Below are 23,162 nucleotides of genomic sequence, written 5' to 3' on the forward strand. Positions count from 1 at the left end.
TGCTGGTGATGTTGTGGTATACCGTCCTTACGCCACACTCTAGTTGTTAGTAAGGTGTGGGTACGGGCCTTACAATGACCGCACGTGAGTGCCGTGTGCACGTAAGTCCACAGACAACACTATGTCTAACTCCCAAATTTCTAACAGTCAGTCTGCGTGCACGGAGTGCGCACGTATCACGTGAACAACACTAACGGGCTCCTTGCACAGGGCAAAGATTTCGAAGTGCACCTGCTCGCCCCACACAGGTTTGCCCATTTTTCACTCAGACAACTCGTATCACTGGTTAGGGCAGTTGGAACTAAGGCCTTGCAGGTTCCCTCCTAGTGAGGGCATGTCCAACGAGGAGCAGCCCCCATGGCAGACCGAGGACAACCTGGAGAGACTGAAATTCTCGGCTGGCCGGGGAAGACCTCATCCTCTTCCCAAAAGACCTGAAGGACGTGGAGCAGCTTCCTCACTAGGTACTTCCACAACCTGAACTTTGGAGAGGCAGAAGATAAAGATAGTGGATGTTCCAGATGAGGCACCTTCATTAAAGGTCAGCAGAGGTTTTGGGGACAAACATGCTTGAAGCTGCAGCCTTTTCTCTTTAGCACTAATATACCTGTTTAGCTAAGGCAGGCTCATTCAGATGAGGGCTCAAATGTTAAGGAAAATTCACGCCGCTCCTTAACATTTGCGCTCACTGACTTGGTGTAAATGTCCAAAACCCAAACCATCTCTCATTTTCCACCATAAAGCACAGGCCAACCCCCCCACAGGTGGTGTCACGCAGGCTAACCGGAGCTGTGGCTCCACACCCACCAAACAACCATCTTCATGATTATTGGGAAGCCAGTAAAAAGCTGAAAGGCTGTTCCCGCTGCACTAAGCTGTGTGTCTGTTTCTCTGTGTGTGGACCCCTGGGAAGTGGGGACTTTCCAGTTAATCTCCAGCTGTCCAGTAAGCAGCTTAACCGTCACTGGAGCGCATGTCGCAGGCTAATTGTTAGCATGAAGTCAATCTGAAGATTCAGAGCAGGAAGGCCTTTAAGAAACACTCAGGCCAACAATCACTTTGGTCAGACTGAAGGGGGTCTGAGAAGGTCATCTCCCTCTCTGAGGCAAAGGGCTGAGTTTAGGTACGTGCACTGGAGCGGTCACAGAAGACGGCTGATCAGATGAAGCTCCTGCTGAGGCGGCGGTACACTGCAGGGCCGCTGAGCTCAGGTCAGCCTAACAGGTTAAGCTGCAGGTAAGAAGACGTGCAGCAAAATCTGAACTGCAGACCTAATCTGTGACAGAACAAGGCTGGAAAGAAATGAAGAAAAGGAGGAGAAGAGTGAGCAATGAAGGGTACGTCTTTGAGACAGGGATAGTGTAGATGGAGGGCGCACAGTTGTTGTGTGACTTTCAATTAAAAGGGTAGGTACACATATGACCATTTGTGTAGTCATTTTAGGGATTATAGTGCAGTTGTTAGATAATATCAAGAATGTTGCAAGTTTTTGTTTATCATTCTGTATTTTTTTTAATGCTTTGTTTTTTCCTTCCTATTTAGTACCAGTCTTATCAAAATAATTGATTGTCCTCATCTTTCCCCATGTTTCCTTTAACACCCTAATCCACACAGATCCAAACAGGTCCTTTTAGATCCCTCAGCATCCACACAAATACAGGAACAGTGAATCTGTCCTGGAGTCCATGCCATAACGTTTGAAATGCAGACACGTCCTTGCTGAATCCACAAAGACAACAGCTGATAGAGACAGACCTACACCCTTAGTCACCATCACCCACATGGGGGTTGACCCGTACGGGTGCTGCAGGTTTTTGGGTGGTCCTGGTCCCTGGAGGGTCGTAGAGAGGAGTGGCTGTATTTTAAGGGGAGCGCAGGTGTGTCTTGCAGTTCCCTTGAGGCCCATGTGGCCAGCTTAAGGGACGTCATGAAAATGGAACGTACCCCTGTTGTGTGTGCTAAGTGTATCGTGAAGTATTTGTAAGGCTAATGGTAGGACGCTCTTAGAATGTATGGGTAATGCTGTTGTACTGGTTCTCTACGCAGCCCCCCAGTTGTTGGTAAGGTGCAAGTCCTGGCTCCCCATTGACCGCCTGTAAATGCTGCACGCATGGGATTTCATTTATTCAGCATGTTTACCATGGGACATGCCCATTTGCACATGATGCCCATAGGACGCCTGTAGGATGTCCACACAAACTACACTGACACGGTTAGGCTGCACAAAGAGTGCACATGTATGACTGGAACAGCACTAATGGGCTCCTTGTGTAGTCTGCAGGAATTATGACACGCCTGAGTCTCACCTACCTTACCCTAACTTACACTTACATGTTACATAAGTGTTCAAAACGACCTGTCGCCTGCAGCATGCCCATGGTAAAAACCTGCATGAACATTTTCACTGCACAGTCTCATCAAGCTACCTGCCTGTTTTGTACAGGTTTAAGCTTTTTTAGCCCACAGACAGCCTGTTTCCACCCACAAGGACAGTTGGGAGGACGGCTTGAGCAACACTGAGATAAGAAACACAACACTGTCATGAGTATTTACAGATGTTCACTGTACCACATTCAGCTGGAAAAGGTGAGTAGGAGGAAAGAACTGATCATTCCATTTCACAATCAGACTTTACTGTCGGTCATGTCAGAATGACATGCAGGAAACCCTTGGGCATGCCCGCATCTCACATCTAATAACAAATGAAGATGATTAATACAGCTGACAGTTGAGAGGATTTTTACTGTTAAACCTTCAGATCAGCGGCGGCTCACATTCAGAGAGGAACGCTGCTGTCACTCAGGTGATGCAACATCGGCTACGTTTAGGAGCTCAGCCATGCAGCAGAGCCGCTTCTGTCCGCTGGTGAGTCATGAGGCGCAGAGATGTTGATTTATGAGCAGAATCTAACCCTACCACTTAGGTAGCTTCAGATCACATGGTGTCAGAATTACTGCAAGCACCAGCTGGAGCTGGACTGCAGACTGCTCTGAACCACCAAAAACCAAATGGAAATCAGATTTCAACAGAGGAGGGGGGTCAGTTGGAAAAGCTGAAGCGGTCTCTGAAAGCCTCAGCTGCATCACGGGTAACAAAAAGATGAAACTGTCGCTGTGATCAGATACGTTTATGATGCTTTGAAACAGTTTCAGAGACTGAAATGCTGAAGGTTTCAGATTCCTGTGAAGTATGACTGCCACATTCCCGAACAGCAGTTCCTGTTTCCATTCATCTACTATTTAACTTCATTGTTATACAATTTAATCCAATTTTAAAACCAGTTTTCCCAAGTTATGCCTCTGTCACAACTGCCCTTACAGGTGGGTACGGGTTGTCCGTTTAAGATCGTGGACCCCTCTGTGAACCTGTAGAGAGAAAATGTTCATGCACATGCATGCTGCACGCAACAGGTCATGCTAAAGTCTTTCAGAACACGCAATGGTGAAGTAGGTGAGACACATGCATGTCAGGGATTTTTCCATTTTCTCACCACCAGTACTTAAACACTTAGACCTTACTAATGTCTGGCTGCTGCTTAAAGCCACCATGCAACAGCATCACCTATACGTCCCTGAAACTTTAATTATCCTCACAAATACTTCTGGATACACTTCAACACGCACAAAGATGGCATGTTTGACTTTCATGACTACCCTTAAGATGGACGTATGAGCCTCAAAGGAACCGAGCTCCTCCGGAGATGCAGCTGCTTCTGTCTCCGACCCTCCACAGACCCGGATGACCCAAAAGCAGCCTTATGGGTTTTACCCTCCAGAGAAACAAAGAGAAATGAACTTATTCTCTGAATAAAATACAGGATTTTGATTTCAAGTAAAAGTTGAATTTCCCAGGTGAATTATATATTTTGCAAATGAAAACTGATTTTAAAGGATTTCAAATGCAGAACTCTCAGTGTTTTTGTAAAACCTCTGGATCAGATGAGAAACTCAAAATGTTTAAGGGTTCTTTACAGGTTTACAGATAACACCGTCTCATTTTGTTGCTGCTTCAAACATATCAAGTCTGCATCTGCTGCTGGGATTCTTTCTTTCTCTGTAAGATTTTCTGGAGCTGCTGTTTAGTTTCATAAGCAGGAGAATAGAATGAACTGGAACCAGAGGTGACTGGAGCTAAAAGCCACGAGGAAACAGACTTACCGAGAAGGATGCAAAAGGGCAGGGTGGAGGGGAAGTATTTCTGCCAAAAACTAAGACAGATTATGACACGCAGGAACGCTGAGAGAAATGCAGCAAAACAAGAAGCCGCGGGCGCAGAACCAGCATTCTTCGGAGACGTTGAGTTTCAACGGACATGTCTGTCAGTCAAACAAAAACCTTCCAAAGGGACGAAACCTGAGCAGAAATTCACAGGAAAACCTTCAACTCCACACTGAGCTCTACTCTGATTTCCACTGCAGCAGTTTGGGTTGAGAGGGTTAAAGCCTTGCTCAAGGGCACCACAGCGAGGAAAACGAGGAGAGAGCCAACAGTGCGGGGCACCATCACATGAATACCCCCCCCCCCCCCCAGCAGCAGACTCACAGGAGGATTTAGGACTGAATGACATCATCGTCTTCCTGTGGAGTGCTGCTCAGAGGTTCTTCAGCCTCATCTTCTCTGTCCTTCTATGTAGTCATGGACTCAAACCTTCAACCACTCATCCATCCCAGAGGGGCAGAATTAGCCAGAAAAGCATCATGTAGGTCACAGTCTCAGCTGATTTGTGCTTTGGACTGCAGCTCCTCAGAGTCAGGGCTTCTAATCAATCCTTGGGGTGGAGTAACACCAGCTGCTCCGGCTCCTCCTGAGCTTCATGAGATTTAAAGACCCCTCCCATGAAATGAGTGTTTTTAACATGTTCCTGTAGCATTTTTGTAACGATGGAGGACATAGATACAATTAAGATTAAAACTGTTTCCTCCTTCAAGTCATTGTGAATCAGGAGCAGATGAAAAATGTGACGTATTTCTGCTCCGCCCCTTTCTAATCATCCACTGTCAGACCAACAGATCCATGGACGTCTTTGTTTTCCTGGTCTGAGCTGGAATCTGGATCAGAACCGGACAGATGGATAGATCTGATGTTGCTGCTGTTTTTGTTGCACCGCTGAATGTAGGCTGGGGTTGTGAGGGGCTGTAAGCTAACAGGAGAGAGTGTAAACAGATGGATGATGGGAAGTGGGGGCATGCCAATGGTTGCACCCACAGATCAAAAGATGATTGGAGTGGGACTTTACACCTACAGCTGCTAAGTAAAACACTTTCATCATGAGTCTCCTTGAGGGGGGGTCTGGAAGGTCAGGTGATGATCCCACCAGCATGGAGCAGAAAATCCCAGCTTCTTTGTCTCTTCAGGACTTTGTCTAAGTGGTTAAAAACAATGTTCTCCTCTCATTCTCTGAGTTTCATACTCTGCATCCACTACAGGTTAAGCTGCAGGTAAGAAGACGTGCAGCAAAATCTGAACTGCAGACCTTATCTGTGACAGAACGACTTATATTTCAGCTTCATCAGACCATGACAGAAGGTCACCTTCATCACCTCTGTACAGTCTGCACTGCTGGATGCCACACAGACGGACATTCTTGTCTTCATGTTGATGCTAAACTGTAAATGTCATGTTTGGATAGGAGCTCCTCCTCATCTGTTGTTTGAACACCTTTTTGTTTTTTCACCTCAATTCTTCTACTTTCTATCCTTCAGGCTTCCCGGGACCCCCCCCCCCCTGCAGGGGCGTTTGGGCCGGCTGACTTCTAAACAGTCCAGTCAGAGAAGCAGCAACTAAGGGCAGCTTAATCCATTCTGGCTCCTGTGATCACTCGTGTCATTGTGAGGATTTGAAATGAAACTCATGTAGAAACAGCAGCCAGGGACCCAGTCCGGCTTCAGGAATGGAAGAGTTTCTCCTGATTGGGAACATCACAGACAGAAGCGTCTCGTGTGTCAGAATCCTGAGATGCCTGAACCGGATCCAACCAAAGAACAAACCATGAGCAGGTGTGAGCTCTACCTGCTCACAGAGAGCACACCAGGGGTTCTTGACATTCCTGCAAGTTTTACGAAAAGCTAATTCCTGATTTCTGTGTAGTAGAGAGAAAAAAACCTGTTTCTGTGAAATAAAAAAGAACCAATGAGGAAGAGCTTCAACACAAACGGGAGACGCTAACTTCAGCATGAAGACAAGAACACTCAGAGTTTGAAGACCTGAACGTCAGGATCACTGGTGCAAACACGTGCACTCACATGCTCACACGTGCACACGTGTGTGTGTGTGTGTGTGTGTGTGTGTGTGTGTGTGTGTGTGTGTGTGTGTGTGTGTGTGTGTGCATATGTCCCTATGTATGTGTTGGTACAGGCTGGAGGTTGCTGCTCCATCACACTCTTCCACACTCTGGTTGTATTAGTTCTCCTACTGGAGAGAACAGACCAACAGATCCATGAACGTCTTTGTTTTCCTGGTCTTAACTGAATCTGGGTCAGAACCGGACGGATGGATAGATCTGATGTCGCTGCTGTTTTTGTTGCACCGCTAATGTTAGGTTGGGGGTGTGGGGGGCAGTAAGCTAACAGGAGAGAGTGTAAACAGATGGATGACGGGATATCAGTGGAAGCTTACTTCCACGCCAACAGTCCCGCCCACAACTCAGAGGTGAGTTTCTAATGAACTCCTGCCGCTCTGCAGAAACTATGTCCTGGAAAACGACACAGTTTTTGTTTATTTTGTTCAAAACCAGCATCATTATAGTTAAAAGACCACTGAGAACACTTTGACAATAGGTCAGAGGATGGTTAAAGCGAAACTTTGCATGATATTTATTATTGCATAAACGCATTGGACCGTTAGAGCGGTTTGTATTTTGCAAAAGTAAAAATAAAACAAATTGGAAAACTCAAAAGATTATTCTTTAAAAGTTGTGACGTGAGACCCCTCCCCCCTTCCTCCAGCTGATCCAACATAACTCTTGGAAACATGGAGGTTTCCACAAACCAAGTCCACAGTTGACCAGAACAGGCAGGCGTCGGCCAACAGTGGGACGGGCCAGACCCGTGTGGAAGACTTCAGAGCTCCAAAGTCCAGACTGGACCTCCCTGGCACGTTATGGTGCCGCTCCAGGCAGTAGACCCCTTCATGACCCCTACGAATAATGCATTTAGTTCAGAAAGGCTCGTGTCAAACCTGAGCTGCAAAAATGCATCCTGCTGGAAAATCCATCAGAAATGAGACTTTTTGCTTTTTGAAGAGTCAGCATTTGGGGCTTCACCTGAACAGGTGAAACCTGTTGAACACCTGTTCAAACGCAGTCAAACGGGCAAAACTGACTAGTGCTCTGCAAAACATGCAGTGATGCCGCCATAAATGTTAGGATCAAATTTGGTAAAGATAGTAAAGATGTATACTCCTAGAGCGCTTTTCTACTTTGCTTAAAGGCCCAAAGCGCTTTACAGTCCCATACACACACGCACACATGCACACGCACACATTGATGGTTGCTCCACTGTTTAACACTGCCAACAACCGGTAACTACCAGGAGCAATGTTCAGTGCCTTGCCCAAGGACACTACGACACATAGGTGGGCAGGTGGGAACCGAATCTGTGATATTCTGATCAGAGGTGGACCGCTCTACCTCAGCTCCATGGCTGCTTGATCTACTTTGAAACCACAGCCAGTGAAAAAAAATGTATTCTGGGTCAAACTGAGGGTCATTTTGAAAGGATTGGAACCAGCATCCCAAACGTCCCTCACTTTGGTTAGAAGAACCGATGCAGCTTTTGAACTGATGGTTCCTGACAGAGAGCAGAGCGATGCCAGAGTCCTGTAAACCGAGACCTTGTCCGTCTCTGACGCCGGTCTCAAACCGGGTAACTTAACCGTGTCAGAGCCCAGAACAGAACAACCAGAGGTGGCACGCCGACCGGACTCTGTGGCCCAGTGTGGGCAGTAAAGCTCAGGGATGCAGGTACTGACAGTTACAGGTCTGAGCTTCAGATGAAGACGAGAAACTGAGACAAGGAAAGCCTTCTGGACGTTTCCACATATGTGAAGAATTATGGACAGGGATGGTTGAAAGGTTCGATTCCCAGAGCAGCTGTTTTTGCTCTGGTGCTGCTGGAGTTTCTGAGCATCTCCAAGAGCAGACCTGGACATCTGAGCCGCTGCCATGTGGGGAGAGTGTTGCCGCAGCGGAGTGGTAAAGATGGGGGCTGTGTCTGCTTTTTGGATGATGGGATGAGTGAGCAGCTGTCAGCCAGCACTCTGTATCTGTTTCAAGCAGTTTGTGAGCTCATTAGCTGAATAAGGTCATCAAACCGTGAGAGGCCTTCAGCGGCACAAAGGCCTCACTGTCCGCCTCATTCAGCACAGCGGCATTCCCACACTCGGATCCACAGCTTTTTCTCACCTATCCCAGCAGCGTTTCAGTTGGTTGACCTTTCCTCTCTATCAAGCAGGACGAGCAGCAGTTAGAGAACCATCCTCAGAATGTGGCTGCTGCAGCATTTCAGAATCCCAGGACATAAATCAGTCTGACTTCCACCTGACTACACGGGTTCTAGACCACTGCAAAAGAAATCCAAAAGAAACATGGAAACTCATCCTGCTTTGCCGAAAAAGAAACCTAAACTGCAGTGGCTTGTAACTCAAACATAAACGCAATATTACTGCAGCTGAATGCAGCTTTCAGGACAAACATCTGCTGGATTCCAGTTTGCACCAAAACAGGATCATATGATGGACTACAAGTCAGCTACAGTCGGATTTTCACCCAGAAACACTTCCATGTGCAGCACTGCAGTGTGCAGCAGTGTGTGGCTGTAGCAGTGTTTGTGTATCAGTGTGTGTGTGCAGCAGTGTGTGTGTATGCAGCAGTGTGTGTGTGCAGAACTGTGTGTGTAGCAGTGTGTGTGTATGCAGCACTGTGTGTGTAGCAGTGTGTGTGTGCAGCACTGTGTGTGCAGCAGTGTGTGTGTGCAGCACTGTGTGTGCAGCACTGTGTGTGTAGCAGTGTGTGTGTATGCAGCACTGTGTGTGTAGCAGTGTGTGTGTATGCAGCACTGTGTGTGTAGCAGTGTGTGTGTGCAGCACTGTGTGTGCAGCAGTGTGTGTGTGCAGCACTGTGTGTGCAGCAGTGTGTGTGTGTGCAGCACTGTGTGTGTAGCAGTGTGTGTGTGCAGCACTGTGTGTGCAGCACTGTGTGTGTAGCAGTGTGTGTGCACCACTGTGTGTGTGCACCACTGTGTGTGCAGCACTGTGTGTGTCTGGGGGGGTTCGGTAGACTGGCAGAAAGCAGAACTGTAAACAAACGACAGACGTAGAGAGAGAGACATGTGCAACTCATTGTAATGGAAAACCTAAAGTCCGCCACAAGAAACATGGAGGCATTGCATAGTTCTTTGTGTTTTCAGGCTTCAATTCAGATTTGATAGACAGGAATAAATGTGGAAGAGGTTCATCCCACTTTCAGCAGTGGCATAGATAGTCCACAGCGGTTTTTGTGTCATTTTTCACACTGTTGTCTGAATTCTAATAAAACAAGTTATGTCTGGAACCAGGTTCATACTTTGAGCGAGTTCATTACTTTAAATAAAGTTAAATGAAAGACAAGAGGATCTTTTTCTGCTGCGTTTCAAATGTGAAGTACTTTTTCAAATAAGTAATGAGTAAAGTCATTTAAGTACAAGTAATCTATTACTATTTAGAAGTAATTTACCCAACACTGCAGGTTTGGATGACATTTTCTTTCATTTAACAATAAATCTCTCCTAACTTCAAACCTCGCGCACGCGCACGTCAGAATGTGATTAGCTGTCCATCAACTTCTTTAGTTTGTTTACGTCCAACAACAACAACAACAACAACACAGAAACGTTCTTTCCTGAGTTCTGAAATACAATCCAACCAACTGGATCGAAACAAATCTGCAGACTGACAGGCGCGCGTGCCCCCCACTGGAAGTTCTGCAGAACTCCGGACCTGCTCTGGACCCTCCTCACCTCCCCCCCAAACAGAACCGTTGCAGTACAAACGTTACAGGGCAGAATGAAAGAGTGCGTGGCATTTTGACGTACATGACCGCGCAGAAGCTCCCTCGCGGGCTCCGGATGAGAAGCTCCGCTCGCGCCCGCCTCAGTCCGTGGCGGCTCGCGATGCCTCCTCGTATCCACTCAGCTGCCGTCACATTTAAGCGGCTTCAATCCCAACTTCCGGCAGGCACTGTCAAATTAAAAGCAGTGTGGGATGACGTCAGTGAAACGTGACACCACCATCACCTGAAAACGGGGTTTTTCTTGATCCTACTGGCAAACGTCAGAACCCAAATCTGACGGGACAGCATCTTTTTTCATTGAACCACTAGGCTGAAGTGATTTAAACAACTAAATATTCTCCTTTTGATTTTCGTATTCTGTTTTTTTTTTTTTACTTTATGTCACCTTGTAAAATATGTGATCAGCTTAATCTTCTGGTATTCAGAGTTTGATTTGAGGCTCTTCTACCAGCAGCACATAGTATTTAAAGCAGCAGAAAATCTATTTTAAAACAATAAAACATTTTCTTCCTTTATTTCAAATGAATGAAAAGAACAAAAAGAAATTCAAAATAGAAAACTAAACTTAAATCTGTGTGCAAACCATGTAAACATAAACACGATGTTCATTTCAGATAAATGTAAAAAATAGTATGAATTCCTATTTCACATTCAGAACTTTTGTTCTATATCATTGTGTAAAATGCAAATGGGATTTGAGATAGTTTACAATATATGATGGAATATTGCAACAGAAGGAATAGACCAGTCATCTCTTTTACTGACAGACTCACACTGGAAACTCATTTTCATTTGAGTTTCGTCTTGCTGTTGAAGACTTTCTGTTGTTTCTTTTTCTAATATTTTGGATGACCAACAATCTTCTGCAAGTGTTTTTTTTTTCACCAAGTATGATAGCGCCATCTGCTGGGCATTTAATAAAAAGGCTGGCTCTGGGCAGTTTGTCACAGTAACTGCTGTTCACCCCTGGGTTCATCCCTTCAGGGGTCGCCACAGTCAATCAGCTTTCACTGATATGCAGAGACGCCCTTCCTGACACAGTCCTGTATTTTCAAGGCACAGGGAGACCCTGAAAGGCAGCAGTGTGAAGGGTCTCCCCTAGAGAACCACGCTGGATTTTTGGCTCATTGCATGTCCTAGAAAGCAACCCCAGGTTTCCTGCAGCCTGTCCCATATCCAGCCGCTTCAGTTTCTAAAATGTTCTGGAACTGAGAGACTTTATGAGCAGAATCAGAACAAGGAAGTGAAGACTTTAACCACTTCTGATTGGTCAGACTGGTGACTTGTGATTAAGCCTTCAAGAATGATTGGCGGAGACAGGTAAAGGGGCGGGAGTTTTCAGAAAACGGCTTTAGTTACAGCTAAATCGCGGTACCGTCATTCTTATCAAAATGTCTTCAATAGAATTAAATAAACACAAAGAAAAAAGTATTTTATGATCTTTCATATTCCTAACTACTCAGTGTTTTATCAGGGCCTGTTTGGATGAACACAGAGCTGATATCCTGGAGATGGAAAATGTTTTTAGATCAGTGAATGAGGGCAATTTCCCACGGCACACTTGACCATCTCCTATGGCACACTAGTGTGCCGTGGCAAACCAGTTGAACAACACTGGGCTATATAACAAAATAACACAAACCGAGTTCAGAAGACACTTCTCTTTACTTCAGCTGCTCTGTGACCCCAGAGACACTGGAGCATCCTGGGACACTGAGGTGGTGTCTGCATAGTTAGACCCATCTGACGTCATTTTCAAACAGACGGAAACCACATTTGTTTTAATAATTACTGGTAAACATTATAACCTGTCCAAATTAAGAACGCCATCAAAACCCCTAAATCGGCTTCTTGAGGTGGCAGCCAAACAGTATCCGACCGGTGAAGAGAGGAACTGTGACACAAGGGCTAGGAGTCATCCCATCATCACGGACACAACCAACCAAAGGTCAGTGGCCCTCAAGGCATTCATGGCGAGGAGCCTCCTAATGACACGCAGCAGCAGTTTCACATCCAGACTCCGGTTTACTTTGCAAATAAAATTTCAAAGACAGAAAATTAGAAAGATCAGCATAAAAATGTTCCAAATTCAGATTGATTAGAAAACTCAAAGCGATTCCTTAAAAGGCCTAAAGCACCGGTTTAGGTCTTTGAGCACGAGTTTCAGTGGAACTCGACAAACTCCTCCAGAGTCTTGGGGATCTGGTTCCGGTATGTGATCTGGTGCTGCCGGACGGCGCGGGCTGCCAGACACTTAAGGCTCATCTTCATCTGCGTCTTCAGAAGGATCTCTGACACACCCGTGGTGCTCTTGTCCAGCGGCGTCTTCTTCTGCTTGTTGGTCATGTCTGTGTGTGCGCCTGCCTCCACCAGGCTGATGATGATGGCGTGCAGTGTGAGGAAGTCGCTGATGGGCCTGTTGTACTGAACAATGACGTGGAGCGGCGTGTTGCCCTCGTTATCGACGGCGTTGACCTGCGCGCCACAGTCCAACAGCAGCTTGGTGACCTGGGCGTTAGGGAAGCTGCACACATCGTTTGTGTGGAAGTCGTCCACCGGAGTGGTGGAGCTGATGGCCAGGTGGAGCAGCGAGGAGCCGTTGCGTCCCCGCGGGTTCATCTGGATCAGGTTGTAGACGTGCTTGTTGATTCTGGCACGTTCCTCATCGCTGCAGGTGGTCTTGGTGGAGATGCAGGCCAGGTAGAGAAAAGTGAAAATGTTGGACTCATAGTTGTCCATAGCCTGTGGGAGCTCCGATTCAGGCCCCGCCTCCACTCGAGCCATGCTGCGCTGGATCTCCAGGACGCTGCAGCTCAGCACCTGCTCCACCGCGGAGGCCCACACATGCTCCTTCAGGTGGACCATCTGGGAGAAGACCTGAGCGAAGCGCAGCAGGTCTTTGTGGGTATTCCGATTCCCTTTCTGCCGGAGGCGAAGCGCATGGAGCCACAGCTTGATGCACTGCTCAAACTCCATGTTGTCGGCGTACACAGCGCCACGATAGATGATGGGGTGAGACACGTCGACGTTGTCTGAGCCCAGGATGCGCTCCCGGATCATCAGCCCCTCTATGTGCAGAGCGTCTCGGTCTACTCGGATAGCCTCGAGCTGCTGCAGCGTTTGGCACTCTGAGCGCCACCCGTATGCCTCATTAGGTGGCAGCATCTCCTTGGCGATGATGCTGTTGGGATCAGAGTGGCGCTCTGTCATGGCCATGTGCAGGTACTGGTACGTCTTCTGGATGTCGTAGTTCTCCCTGTCGTTGGCATAAGACGCCCCCAGCAGCTCCAGGGCCTCAATACGGCTGCTGCGGTCACAGTCCACGTGGGCCAGCAGCAGCTCCACCACCTCCGCCTTGCAGCTCTCTGCGGCCACCTTCAGCGGCGTCATGCCGTGTCCGTTCACAACCATGGCAGCCTGGCAGCTCATCAGCTCCTTCACGATATCGATGTGACCGGCCTCTGCTGCAAAGTGCAGGGCTGTGGCCCCACAGTGGGCCTTAGCATTGGGGTCCGCCCCCTGCTCCAGCAGGTACCTCACCACATCCACATGGCCCTTGTAGGCCGCGATCATTAGGCAGGTGTTGTTGAACTTGTTGGTGATGCTGATGTCAGCATGGTGCTCCACCAGGTAGCGGACAATGTCCAAGCGACCATCAAAGCAGGCGGCACGCAGAGGCGTGGAGTTGGTGATGGTCCGATGGTTCACATTGGCATGGTGGCTCACCAGCAGGCGCACCACCTCAAAATGCCCCGCCCCAGCAGCACACCACAGCGCTGTGGCTCCGTCTATGACATACCTGCAGGACAGACAGGAGACAGGTGAGGCACCATCACAGGATAACCTGCACTCTCAGGTTCTGGATCACAAGACCGAGAACCAGGAGGGGAAAAACACCAAGATCGTTCTAAATCAGACAATGAGACATATTTGATGTCATATAACAGACCCAATCCAACCCTCTGTATTAAACCATACACATTAAAGAAAACAGAGAGCGCCCCCCATGTGGCCATAGTAACTTAAATCCTCTAGTAGATCCAAGTGATCTTCTATCTAAGACCTCTGAGATCTGACACCATTAGGCATGTTCAGGTCAGCACATATAGCACTCGTTTATTATTTCAAATGCTCTTCAAAAACTCCAGCTGCAGAATTTCTGGCATGTATTTAAAAAGTTTGTTTTTTTATTTGTTGCCTTTTTCTTCAGTACTTTTTCCTTTTCTGTAGCTTCAGTCAAGCCTTGGTCTTGGTTTCAGATGAACTACTGACAGAGTTCCTTGTTTGTCAGATCATGATACTTTGAATCTCTGTCAGCAGTTTTGATCCTCGAATGGAGAGAGGTTCATCTTTCATCCTGTCTTGGGGCAGAACTATGGGTTGGTGTGTTCTGGACGCCTGCAGCTCCTCATCGTCTGCAAGGTCCACAAACACAAAATCACGCTTCAACAGAAAGAAGGCTGCTGATTGGATCCACACGGTACAGCTTTCTGATGACGGTCAGTTTGTCTTTCAGATGTTTGGCCAATAAAACTTTTCTAACGCACAGGAAAGAGAATAGAACATCCAGCTAAGATGCTGATGGACATTCAGAAATGTGTGACCATGTTATGCAGATGATGTCTTACTATTTACTCAAAATTCACAATCTTCAATCTGCCAAATCATTTCCCTAATGAATAAACTTTCCTCAGTTTCGGAATACTACATAAACTGGTCTAAAAGCACAATTCTGCCAATTAATTACAATGATCTAAATCCGTCATCTATTAAACTATAAACAGGCCACACAAAGTACTTAGGTATAAATATGTCCTCTAGGCTTTCTGATCTATTCAAGCTTAACCACACCCAACTCCTTAAAACAATATAGGCTGATCTCACTACATGGAAAACTCTACCCATTTCTCTAATCGGGAGAGTTGCAACCATAAAAATGACGATTCTCCCAAAGATTAACTACCTGTTTTCAATGATTCCTTCCAAACCTCCAACTACTTGGTTCAAATCATTAGACTCATTCATTTCCCAATACCTCTGGGAAGGTAAACCCCCACGGATCAGTTTGAAAACTATTCAAAAACCTAAAGATAGAGGAGGACTAGGCCTTCCAGACTTCCAGGACTATTACTCTGCAAACAGATTGTTTAATGTACAAAAATGGCTGAATCCTGGTGTGCTAGATGAATCCTGGCTAGACATAGAACAAAATCTCTGTGATAACCTAGATATTTCTAATTTACCTTTCTTCAGTTCTAAAATTAAACAACACAAATGCTTCAGAAGTTTAAACATCGGCTCATCCTTAACAGCCTGGTGGGATTTTTCTTAAAAAAACAACCTCACATTATTTCCATGTAAACTTACCCCCATTTGGAATAACCCTGACATTTTGATTAACAAAAACATGATTCATTTTGCTTCATGGAAGAACAAAGGAATCCAGCAGTTCCAGCATATAATTCAGAATAGAAAATTTATGTCCCTCTCAACGTTATCCTCAACCTATGGAATTAATATAAACAGATTTCTAGAATATCAGCAATTTAAATCAGCTATAAACACTAAATATTGCTTAACCCAACCAGACCTAGACCTTCCCCTTACAGTAACACATTTCATTGACCTTAAAAATCCAAAGCTCACTTCCAAAATTTACAAGTTGAATCTAACATAGATACAATTTACCTACCCATGACAAAATGGGAGTCTGAGCTATCATTGAATTCTAGTGATCAATTCTGGCTACAGATCTGTTTGAATGCCTTTAATATGACCTAAAGTCCTTTTAGCGGAAAAAGACTTTGAATAAACTGTCAGCAAAATAAAGACGTTAACAAAACAGGAACATTGCTGTATATTTTCTGTGTTTATCCATGTATTGATACAAATAAATACATACATTCTTTTTTATTAACCATCAAGGAAAATTAAGAAATTATCGTTTACAGTGAGGTGAGAGTAGGGCTGGATCTAGATTTCATGGTGAGGGCTGGGTAGGGACCCTATCTTTAAACTATTTTTGCTTGTTTTACAATGTGTTTTTTTCTTGGCGTATAGAACTTTTTTGAAAAGTGCAGCATAGATGAAGCTTGCTGATGGATTCAAACCCGTCTGCTCTCTAAGGCAGGGGTGTCAAACTCATTTTCACTGAGGGCCACATCAGCATAAAGCTGTCCCTCAAAGGGCCAGATATAACTTATACATGTAACTAAATGTAATGAAAAACAAATGTAACTACTCCTTAATGTTAAATGCGTCATTATTTATTTATTATAACTTTTTAAAGTGACAATTACGGTTTCATAGAAAACATATGTTTGCTTGTTACTTTAGCATAAATCCTTTTAAATTTGATTCTGTCAGGTTATATGGAAAATGTTTGAGTCCAATCCGATATTTCAAGTCCGATTCCCCCCAGATATGAATAAATACACACCAAATATGTATTTTATTTTATTTAAGAAATGAAAAACTTTTATGCTACATAAAATGACATGGAGGGCCACATTTGGCCCCCGGGCCTTGAGTGTGACACGTGTCCTGTAAAGGATGGACAGGTGCTGATCGGAACCCGTCATCAAACGGACCCTGAAGGATCCATTCAAACCCGCGGCACAATCTGAACCACTTCGTGAATCAGTCATGTGGTACAGTGGGGCAGCGACGCTTCGGACGTCATCATTTTTAGCTCCTCCCCTAAACGAATGAATCCTAGATACGCGCGTCGCAGAAACCCCTTCCCCACGATACAGAACGTCACGTCACTAGTTTCAGCTGAGGCGGAGCTACCACGTGATCCAGCCTCGGCTACGTTTACCTACGTAGCTCATCAAACCTCATCTTAACGACAGAACCTCCGGAACCGTGAAAGCGGACTCCACTGTAGATCATGAACGCATGCGCCCTGCGGCTCAGATCACCCCAGTTTCCTTCACAACAAAGAGATAGAAAGTGTCGAAAGTTAGAAAGTACCCGTCGAACCGGACCGTCCCGGTCTGCTCGGTGTCCACCTTGTAGTGGTCCAGGAGCAGTCGGACCACCTTGTCGTGTCCGTTCCGAGCCGCGATGATCAGGGGAGTGGACCTCTGTCCGGCCAGCTGGGTCACGTAGCTGAGCAGGAAGCGGGTCTCTGCCTCGGAATGGTTGAGCAGCAGCGCGGCCAGGGTCAGGACCCGACCCTCACAGGCTGCCTTATACACATAGGCGGCCAGGGACTCCATCCAAGCCGGACCCGCAGCCTGGAGCCCCCGTGTCTTCGCAGCTGGCGCCCCCAAAGTCCCCTCCGGTGGAGGAAGCTGCCTCCCATTAATCTGTCGTCCGTTACCTTAATGACCGCATGGTCCGGTTCTGCGCAGACAGTTAGACGGGTTCTGGTTTCACGGGTCGGGACTTTGGGCCGGGACTCTTGCGGGGCTGCTAAGGTTAGCAGCCGGCTAACTGTCCGACAGTTTGGGCTGTCTCCACGCAGCCGTCCCGGTGAGGTTCCCCTCCAGACGGGAAGAACAAGCAAAACAAACCCCTGAAGGAAAAAGAGACCGGAGTTCGACAAGTGTTCCGCCGGAAGTTTCCGTTCTACGGGAAAACACGTCCGACTGGAAAACTCAGTTTCAGCTTCGCGTTCCTGCTTTAGAAAAACTCCACGCTGAATTTGGCTTCCGAGTCTCGAGGGCACTGAAGGAACATTCCACTGCATTTTTCGCTCCAGGGTCACCTAGAACCAGGTCCTGTTCAAAAACCACTGGACCTGGACTGTTCAGACCTGGATTAAATTATGCATTGGAAAAAACATTCATGCAACATAACATGAATAGAACGGTTTTTAAAACCTTTGAATCACAGAACATTTATTCACATAAAAACTTCGTATCTGAATACAGAAAAGCAGGGTGCAGATGTTTGTGGTCAAATACATGCTATAGTAGCTGAGTTTTATATCTCTTGCTATCACCAACACACGAGACACACTTGTAGCTTCACACTTGTTCTTCATTATTGTATTTCCCCCACAGGTAAATATCCCAACAAATAAGCTTTTCCTACCTATTTGTGTCACCTGGTACTACAATACAATGCCTTTTTGAAATCAATGTTTATTATAAGTTTTATCACATCAAAAATTCAGTCTGTTTGCTTTTTCTCATTAAAACCTGGATCCTAAAAGAAAATTGTGTTTTCATTCAGACAGAGGAATGTGGTCATGTATGTGGCTTTAATCACAACATATAGTTTGTTTAATTCCATTATTCATAAAAAATATCCCGACTGCCAGCCATCCACATTTGTACATTTTTAGACCTGAACATTTCTCAACCACTGCTTACATCCAGAGGTCCGCAGATGACACAGCCATCGTGGGGTGTATCAGTGGCGACGATGAGGAGGAGTACAGGAGCCTGGTGGATGATTTTGTTGTCTGGAGCCACAAGAACAACTTACAGCTCAACACCTCCAAGACTAAGGAACTGGTCGTCGACTTTGGGAGGGACAGACCCAACCCCAGACCAGTTCTGATAGGAGTGGAGGAGGTGGAGGTCGTGCAGACCCATAAATATCTTGGGCTGTGGTTGGACAACAAGCTGGACTGGACGAGCAACACGAGGCAGCTGTACAAGAAGGCCCAGAGCAGGATGTACTTCTTGAGGAGGTTAAGATCATTCAACATCTGCAAGAAGCTCCTGGGGATCTTCTATCAGTCTGTGGTCGCCAGTGTACTAACCTACGCTGTGGTGTGCTGGGGGGGGAGCACCTCAAAGACAGACTTCTCCAGGCTGGAGAAGCTGATCAGGCGGGCTGGTTCTGTGGTTGGCACAAGGCTGGACCCTCTGGCTACTGTGGCAGAGAGAAGGACACTCAAAAAACTGAGAGAAGGACACTCAAAAAACTAACGGGTATCCTGGACAATACCACCCACCCTCTGCACACGACCATCAGTAGCCGGAGAAGCACCTTCAGCAAGAGGCTGCTCCTCCCAAGGTGCAGGACTAATAGACTGAGGAACTCCTTTGTCCCCCGTGCCATCAAACTCTTTAACCTCCACTCAGGAGGGGGAGGAAGACGGAATAGGAAAGGGAAAGGGTCTGAATGACCTTTTTTTTTTTTTTTTTGTATATTCTGTTTTTCAAATATTTAAATTGTTTCCTACTGTTCTAATCTTTCTAATTTTCTAGTCACTGTGCTGCTTTTTCCTTTTTCCTATATGTATGTCAACCAGTGCTGTATGCGATGGAGATGTCAATTTCCATGCGGGAACCTCCCAAATGGATAAATAAAGTTGTCTATCTATCTATCTATCTATCTATCTATCTATCTATCTATCTATCTATCTATCTATCTATCTATCTATCTATCTATCTATCTATCTATCTATCTATCTATCTATCTATCTATCTATCTATCTATCTATCTATCTATCTATCTACTATTAAATAAACCTCTTTTAGTTTCTACAGTCCAGATTTTGTACTGGTAGATGGACTGTATTTGAGTGCAGCGCTGAAGAGCTGAGATCAAATGTCACCAAACTTGCTCAAAAAAGGTTTGTGATCAGAATGAACCTTCAATGAATGCTGATCAAACTGTTTCCAACTTAAACAATGCCAAGACCCTCTTTAAGTAATTACAAATGTCTTCTCTCTCTCATAATGAGCAAAACATCTGGAGTCCAAATGAGGAGGCACCACAGGAGAGGGGATGTCTGTGTCAGAGTTGTGATGCAAAATGTGGAGGTTTCCTCACACTTTTCCAGCATCCTTTGGCCCTTTGCAACAACACCGCCTTTATCAAGGTGGTTGAAAGCTTTAGAGGTCATAATAATTAGGTATGCAAGGAAAGAATATGGATTCTCCAACTGGATTCATTTTGAGCTCGTGCCCCCTCACAAATTGAGTTCATCTAGAGACAAAACTGGAACATGATGTGGCTCATTAACATCCAGCATTTGTACGCGCTGTGGCCACCTCAACCTTACAGGAAGTATGACGAAGAGGAGTAGCTTTGCTCATGGTGCTTTAGGTGAGCAGACAGAGGCTGGGAACCGTGGTGAAAGTTTAACAGACGGAAACAGTGGGCTGACAATGAGACAAGGAGAGTCCGGCTGCTGAAGAAAACACTCACTTTGAACTGCTTGGTACAGTTTATTGCACAGACCATGCACAAGGTTAACATGTGTGTGTGTGTGCACATGTATGTAGTAACCCAACGATAGAAAAAATCCAACGTCATCTCTCACTGAGAGGAATTTCTTTTTTTTTTGTTTCGCAGAAAATGAAACCTGTTCTACTTCATGTTCATGTTTGCAGATAAATGATCTTCTAAAGCAGTTTGTAAAAGGAAAATCAGTCAATGTTAGTTAGCTGCAAAAACCTTGTTAAAATACTAAATGACAACCAAAGCAACTGTGATATAGACTGAAAAAACAAGCAATAACAAAGTTTTGACCTTCTTAAAAGTGACAGTGTAGCAGGAAAAGGCTCATGTTTGTTTTAAAACCGTGTTGTGCCTGGAAACAGTGCTAGTGGTTCAAAACCAGCGACCACTGAAATTGATGCCCACAGAATGATGCTCCCATCCTGAACTCTTATCTGCTGCTACATTTAGGATCATCAGATATTTTATGGTGACCAACAGTCCTAACGAGAAAACTGTGAAGGCTGCCGATGTCAAAATATGGTTTAAAGTTATTCTGCAATTCAAATACTTTTAAATTATTTTGTCCAGTGAATACCAAACAAAGTTGCACGTTAACAGAATAACGACAAAACATAGCAAAAAATGGGAGGTAACATATTCCAGATAGACTCATTTCTGTTATTTAAGGGTTTTTTTGATTATAAAAAACAATGCTTGACTGCAAAGTTTAGCACTAAACACAAAAAACGTTCATAAATTAGGAAGAAAATATAGACCAAAACATGATCAACCCCAGTGTAGATAAACATCACAGCTTTTTCTCCATTGCAAATACAGTAACTCAGCTTAACACATTTATTTGTTAACAAAAAAGGAAAACACAATACCATATTGGATTCTGGGTAAATGTAGCGTGTGTAAGCAAGTTTCATGCAATAGTAGATGCTGTTCTTTTAAGTTGAGAGTTTTATTTTAAAGGGTGAAGAAGGGAAGCACCTCCTTTTTGAGGGTTAATTAGTGATTTTTCAATACACTGAATATGCTGGCGGCTGGATCAAGCTGATAAGTCACTTGTATAGTTTTTTATCATAAAAATATTGAGGTGGAAAAGCTACAACACTAGTTTCCCTGATGTGCTACATTGTGGCACTTGTGGGATATTCTAATCCAGAAAAAAATTATTAGCATTGTTTGAAATGATTGAGCCACTCAAGGTAGGTCCCAGGCCACATTTGATTCGTGGGCCACCATCAGAACAACCCTGACATGAAAGGACTTTTCCCTGTTGGCTTTTATCGAAACTGCACCCCCACTCTCCTCTGATTGGCTGATGACATTCTTTTTTTCATGCTTTAACTAGTTTATGTTTTTGTGCTTTCATCCAGACAACATCCCTAATTTATTTCATTTCAATTAAACATTGGATTTAAACAAAATGACCAGCGTCCAACAGTCAATTTTTATGTAAGTAAATTGCATCCATTAATCCATCCATCCATCCATCCATCCATCCATCCATCCATCCATCCATCCACCCATCCATCCATCCAAACATTAATTCATCCATTGATACATCCATCCATGCATCCATCTAAACATCCAAACATCCATCCATCTATCCATCAACCCAAACATCCATCCATCTATCCATCCATCCATCCATCCATCCATCCATCCATCCATCCATCCATCCATCCATCCATCCATCCATCCATCCATCCAGAGAATTATTGAGTAGATGTCAGAATACAAGAAGGAAAATCAAACCTAAAAAAAGTTATGTAGTTTTGGTTGAAAAAAAATAGTTGGTTAAATGATAATACTTGGTATTTCTGAGTAAATTAGCCTTTCTCTAAAGGTTATTGTAGGATGATGTGTTTTTGCACTTGGTACAAATCTTAAAGAGACCATCCAAACAAGGTCTGGAAGGAACTGCCTCACACTTGTCAGTCAAGCATGACTGACAGTTAAAGGTACATTGCGGAGAATTGAACAAATTGGTCCAAAACAGCAACAAAAAAGGCATTTCCATGGTTTTGCATGATGGAAATTAGACTATTGTATTTGAAGACTTAAAGAAAGAAAGATATAAAGGGTCAAGCAAAACCATCCAAACAGAAAACCAGGCATTTTTAAAAGAAAATTATGTTTTGGGGGAGAACCTTAGACACAAGGTTACCAGGTGCCCACACAAAAACAAAAAACTGAAAACAACACACACATCTGCACAGATTGAGTAGAGTTTATGAGTTTCCAGAGAAGCTGCACGACGACTGGTCGGTCCACTCTGAAGGACTGGCAATTTCATTCGGGTCGATCTGAGGGAAAACCACGAAACACAACCTCTGGCCCACAAATGTTGCCTTTTCTGTATAAGGATAAGTAAGGAGTGAAGAGTTAGCTGAAAGGAGTGATGGAAAAAAATCTGCAGTCTGCCCCTCTGCTCTGCTTTGCCTTCTGAAGGGGTAGGGGTGTCCCGTCTAACTTCCAAATGAAGGGCCACACAGTCTTTCAAAAGAAATGCCGTCATGCACAGGACTCAAGGCTCCAGGTTTTGAGGACTGGCGTCCTGCTTGTCTCAAATCTAAGGCTGTCTTTATAGCTTCGTAATGACAAAGGCTACCTGATCCAGGTAATCTGCAGCAGGTACAGCATGGACAGCATGGTGCCAGGCCTGGTGTTTGTCAATGTCTTTTTGTCTAGTCTAGTTTTGGACTGGTGTATGGATGACATTTTCTTTTCTAATAAAACTTCACTAGAACTATTTTCCAAACCACATGGACTTGTTTACACATTTTAGTCCTTCACGAAAGTTCTTGTTCTATCTGAATTTCTTTCTTTTTTTTTACCAGGAATGGCTGTGGTCATTTAAAGACAAGTTTGCTTTGGTTCTGGACATTAAAAGTAGAGTAGAGTAGAGTAGAGTAGAGTAGAGAAGAGCAGAGCAGAGCAGAGCAGAGCAGAGCAGAGCAGAGTAGAGTAGAGTA

At 45.0% G+C, this 23,162-nt stretch overlaps 3 protein-coding genes across 4 annotated transcripts in view; all 3 read right to left on the minus strand.

Annotated features, from left to right (window-relative positions):
* Positions 1–10,225, minus strand: part of ripor1 (RHO family interacting cell polarization regulator 1) — a 44,717-nt gene extending 34,492 nt beyond the window's left edge. For both annotated transcript variants that reach the window (XR_013656306.1, XM_023955534.2), the window contains exon 1: positions 10,067–10,225. The gene's annotated coding sequence lies outside the window, so the exon portion shown is untranslated. The remainder of the gene's footprint in view (positions 1–10,066) is intronic.
* A 1,465-nt stretch (positions 10,226–11,690) lies between these two features.
* fem1b (fem-1 homolog b) lies at positions 11,691–17,670 on the minus strand. The gene is made up of 2 exons (XM_004086202.5): positions 17,020–17,670; positions 11,691–13,843 (listed from the first exon to the last, which is right to left on the minus strand). The coding sequence occupies exons 1-2, from the start codon at positions 17,265–17,267 to the stop codon at positions 12,208–12,210; spliced, it is 1,884 nt and encodes a 627-aa protein (XP_004086250.1). The 5' UTR covers positions 17,268–17,670; the 3' UTR covers positions 11,691–12,207.
* A 4,732-nt stretch (positions 17,671–22,402) lies between these two features.
* Positions 22,403–23,162, minus strand: part of slc7a10b (solute carrier family 7 member 10b) — a 43,226-nt gene continuing 42,466 nt past the window's right edge. Inside the window, exon 11 of the mRNA XM_011472821.4 lies at positions 22,403–22,543. Coding sequence (XP_011471123.1) covers positions 22,419–22,543 — 125 coding nt within the window. The 3' untranslated portion in view covers positions 22,403–22,418. The remainder of the gene's footprint in view (positions 22,544–23,162) is intronic.

The sequence above is a fragment of the Oryzias latipes genome, chromosome 6, assembly GCF_053564925.1.
Source record: "Oryzias latipes strain Hd-rR chromosome 6, Olatipes_Hd-rR_3.1".
Classification (NCBI taxonomy): domain Eukaryota; kingdom Metazoa; phylum Chordata; class Actinopteri; order Beloniformes; family Adrianichthyidae; genus Oryzias; species Oryzias latipes.

Excerpts from the sequence above, each read along its gene's own strand:
- fem1b (XM_004086202.5), bottom strand. The coding sequence starts at position 17,267 with ATGGAGTCCCTGGCCGCCTATGTGTATAAGGCAGCCTGTGAGGGTCGG. Across the intron at positions 13,844-17,019 it reads GGGACGGTCCGGTTCGACGG|GTATGTCATAGACGGAGCCA; the intron begins GTACTTTCTAAC and ends TCTGTCCTGCAG.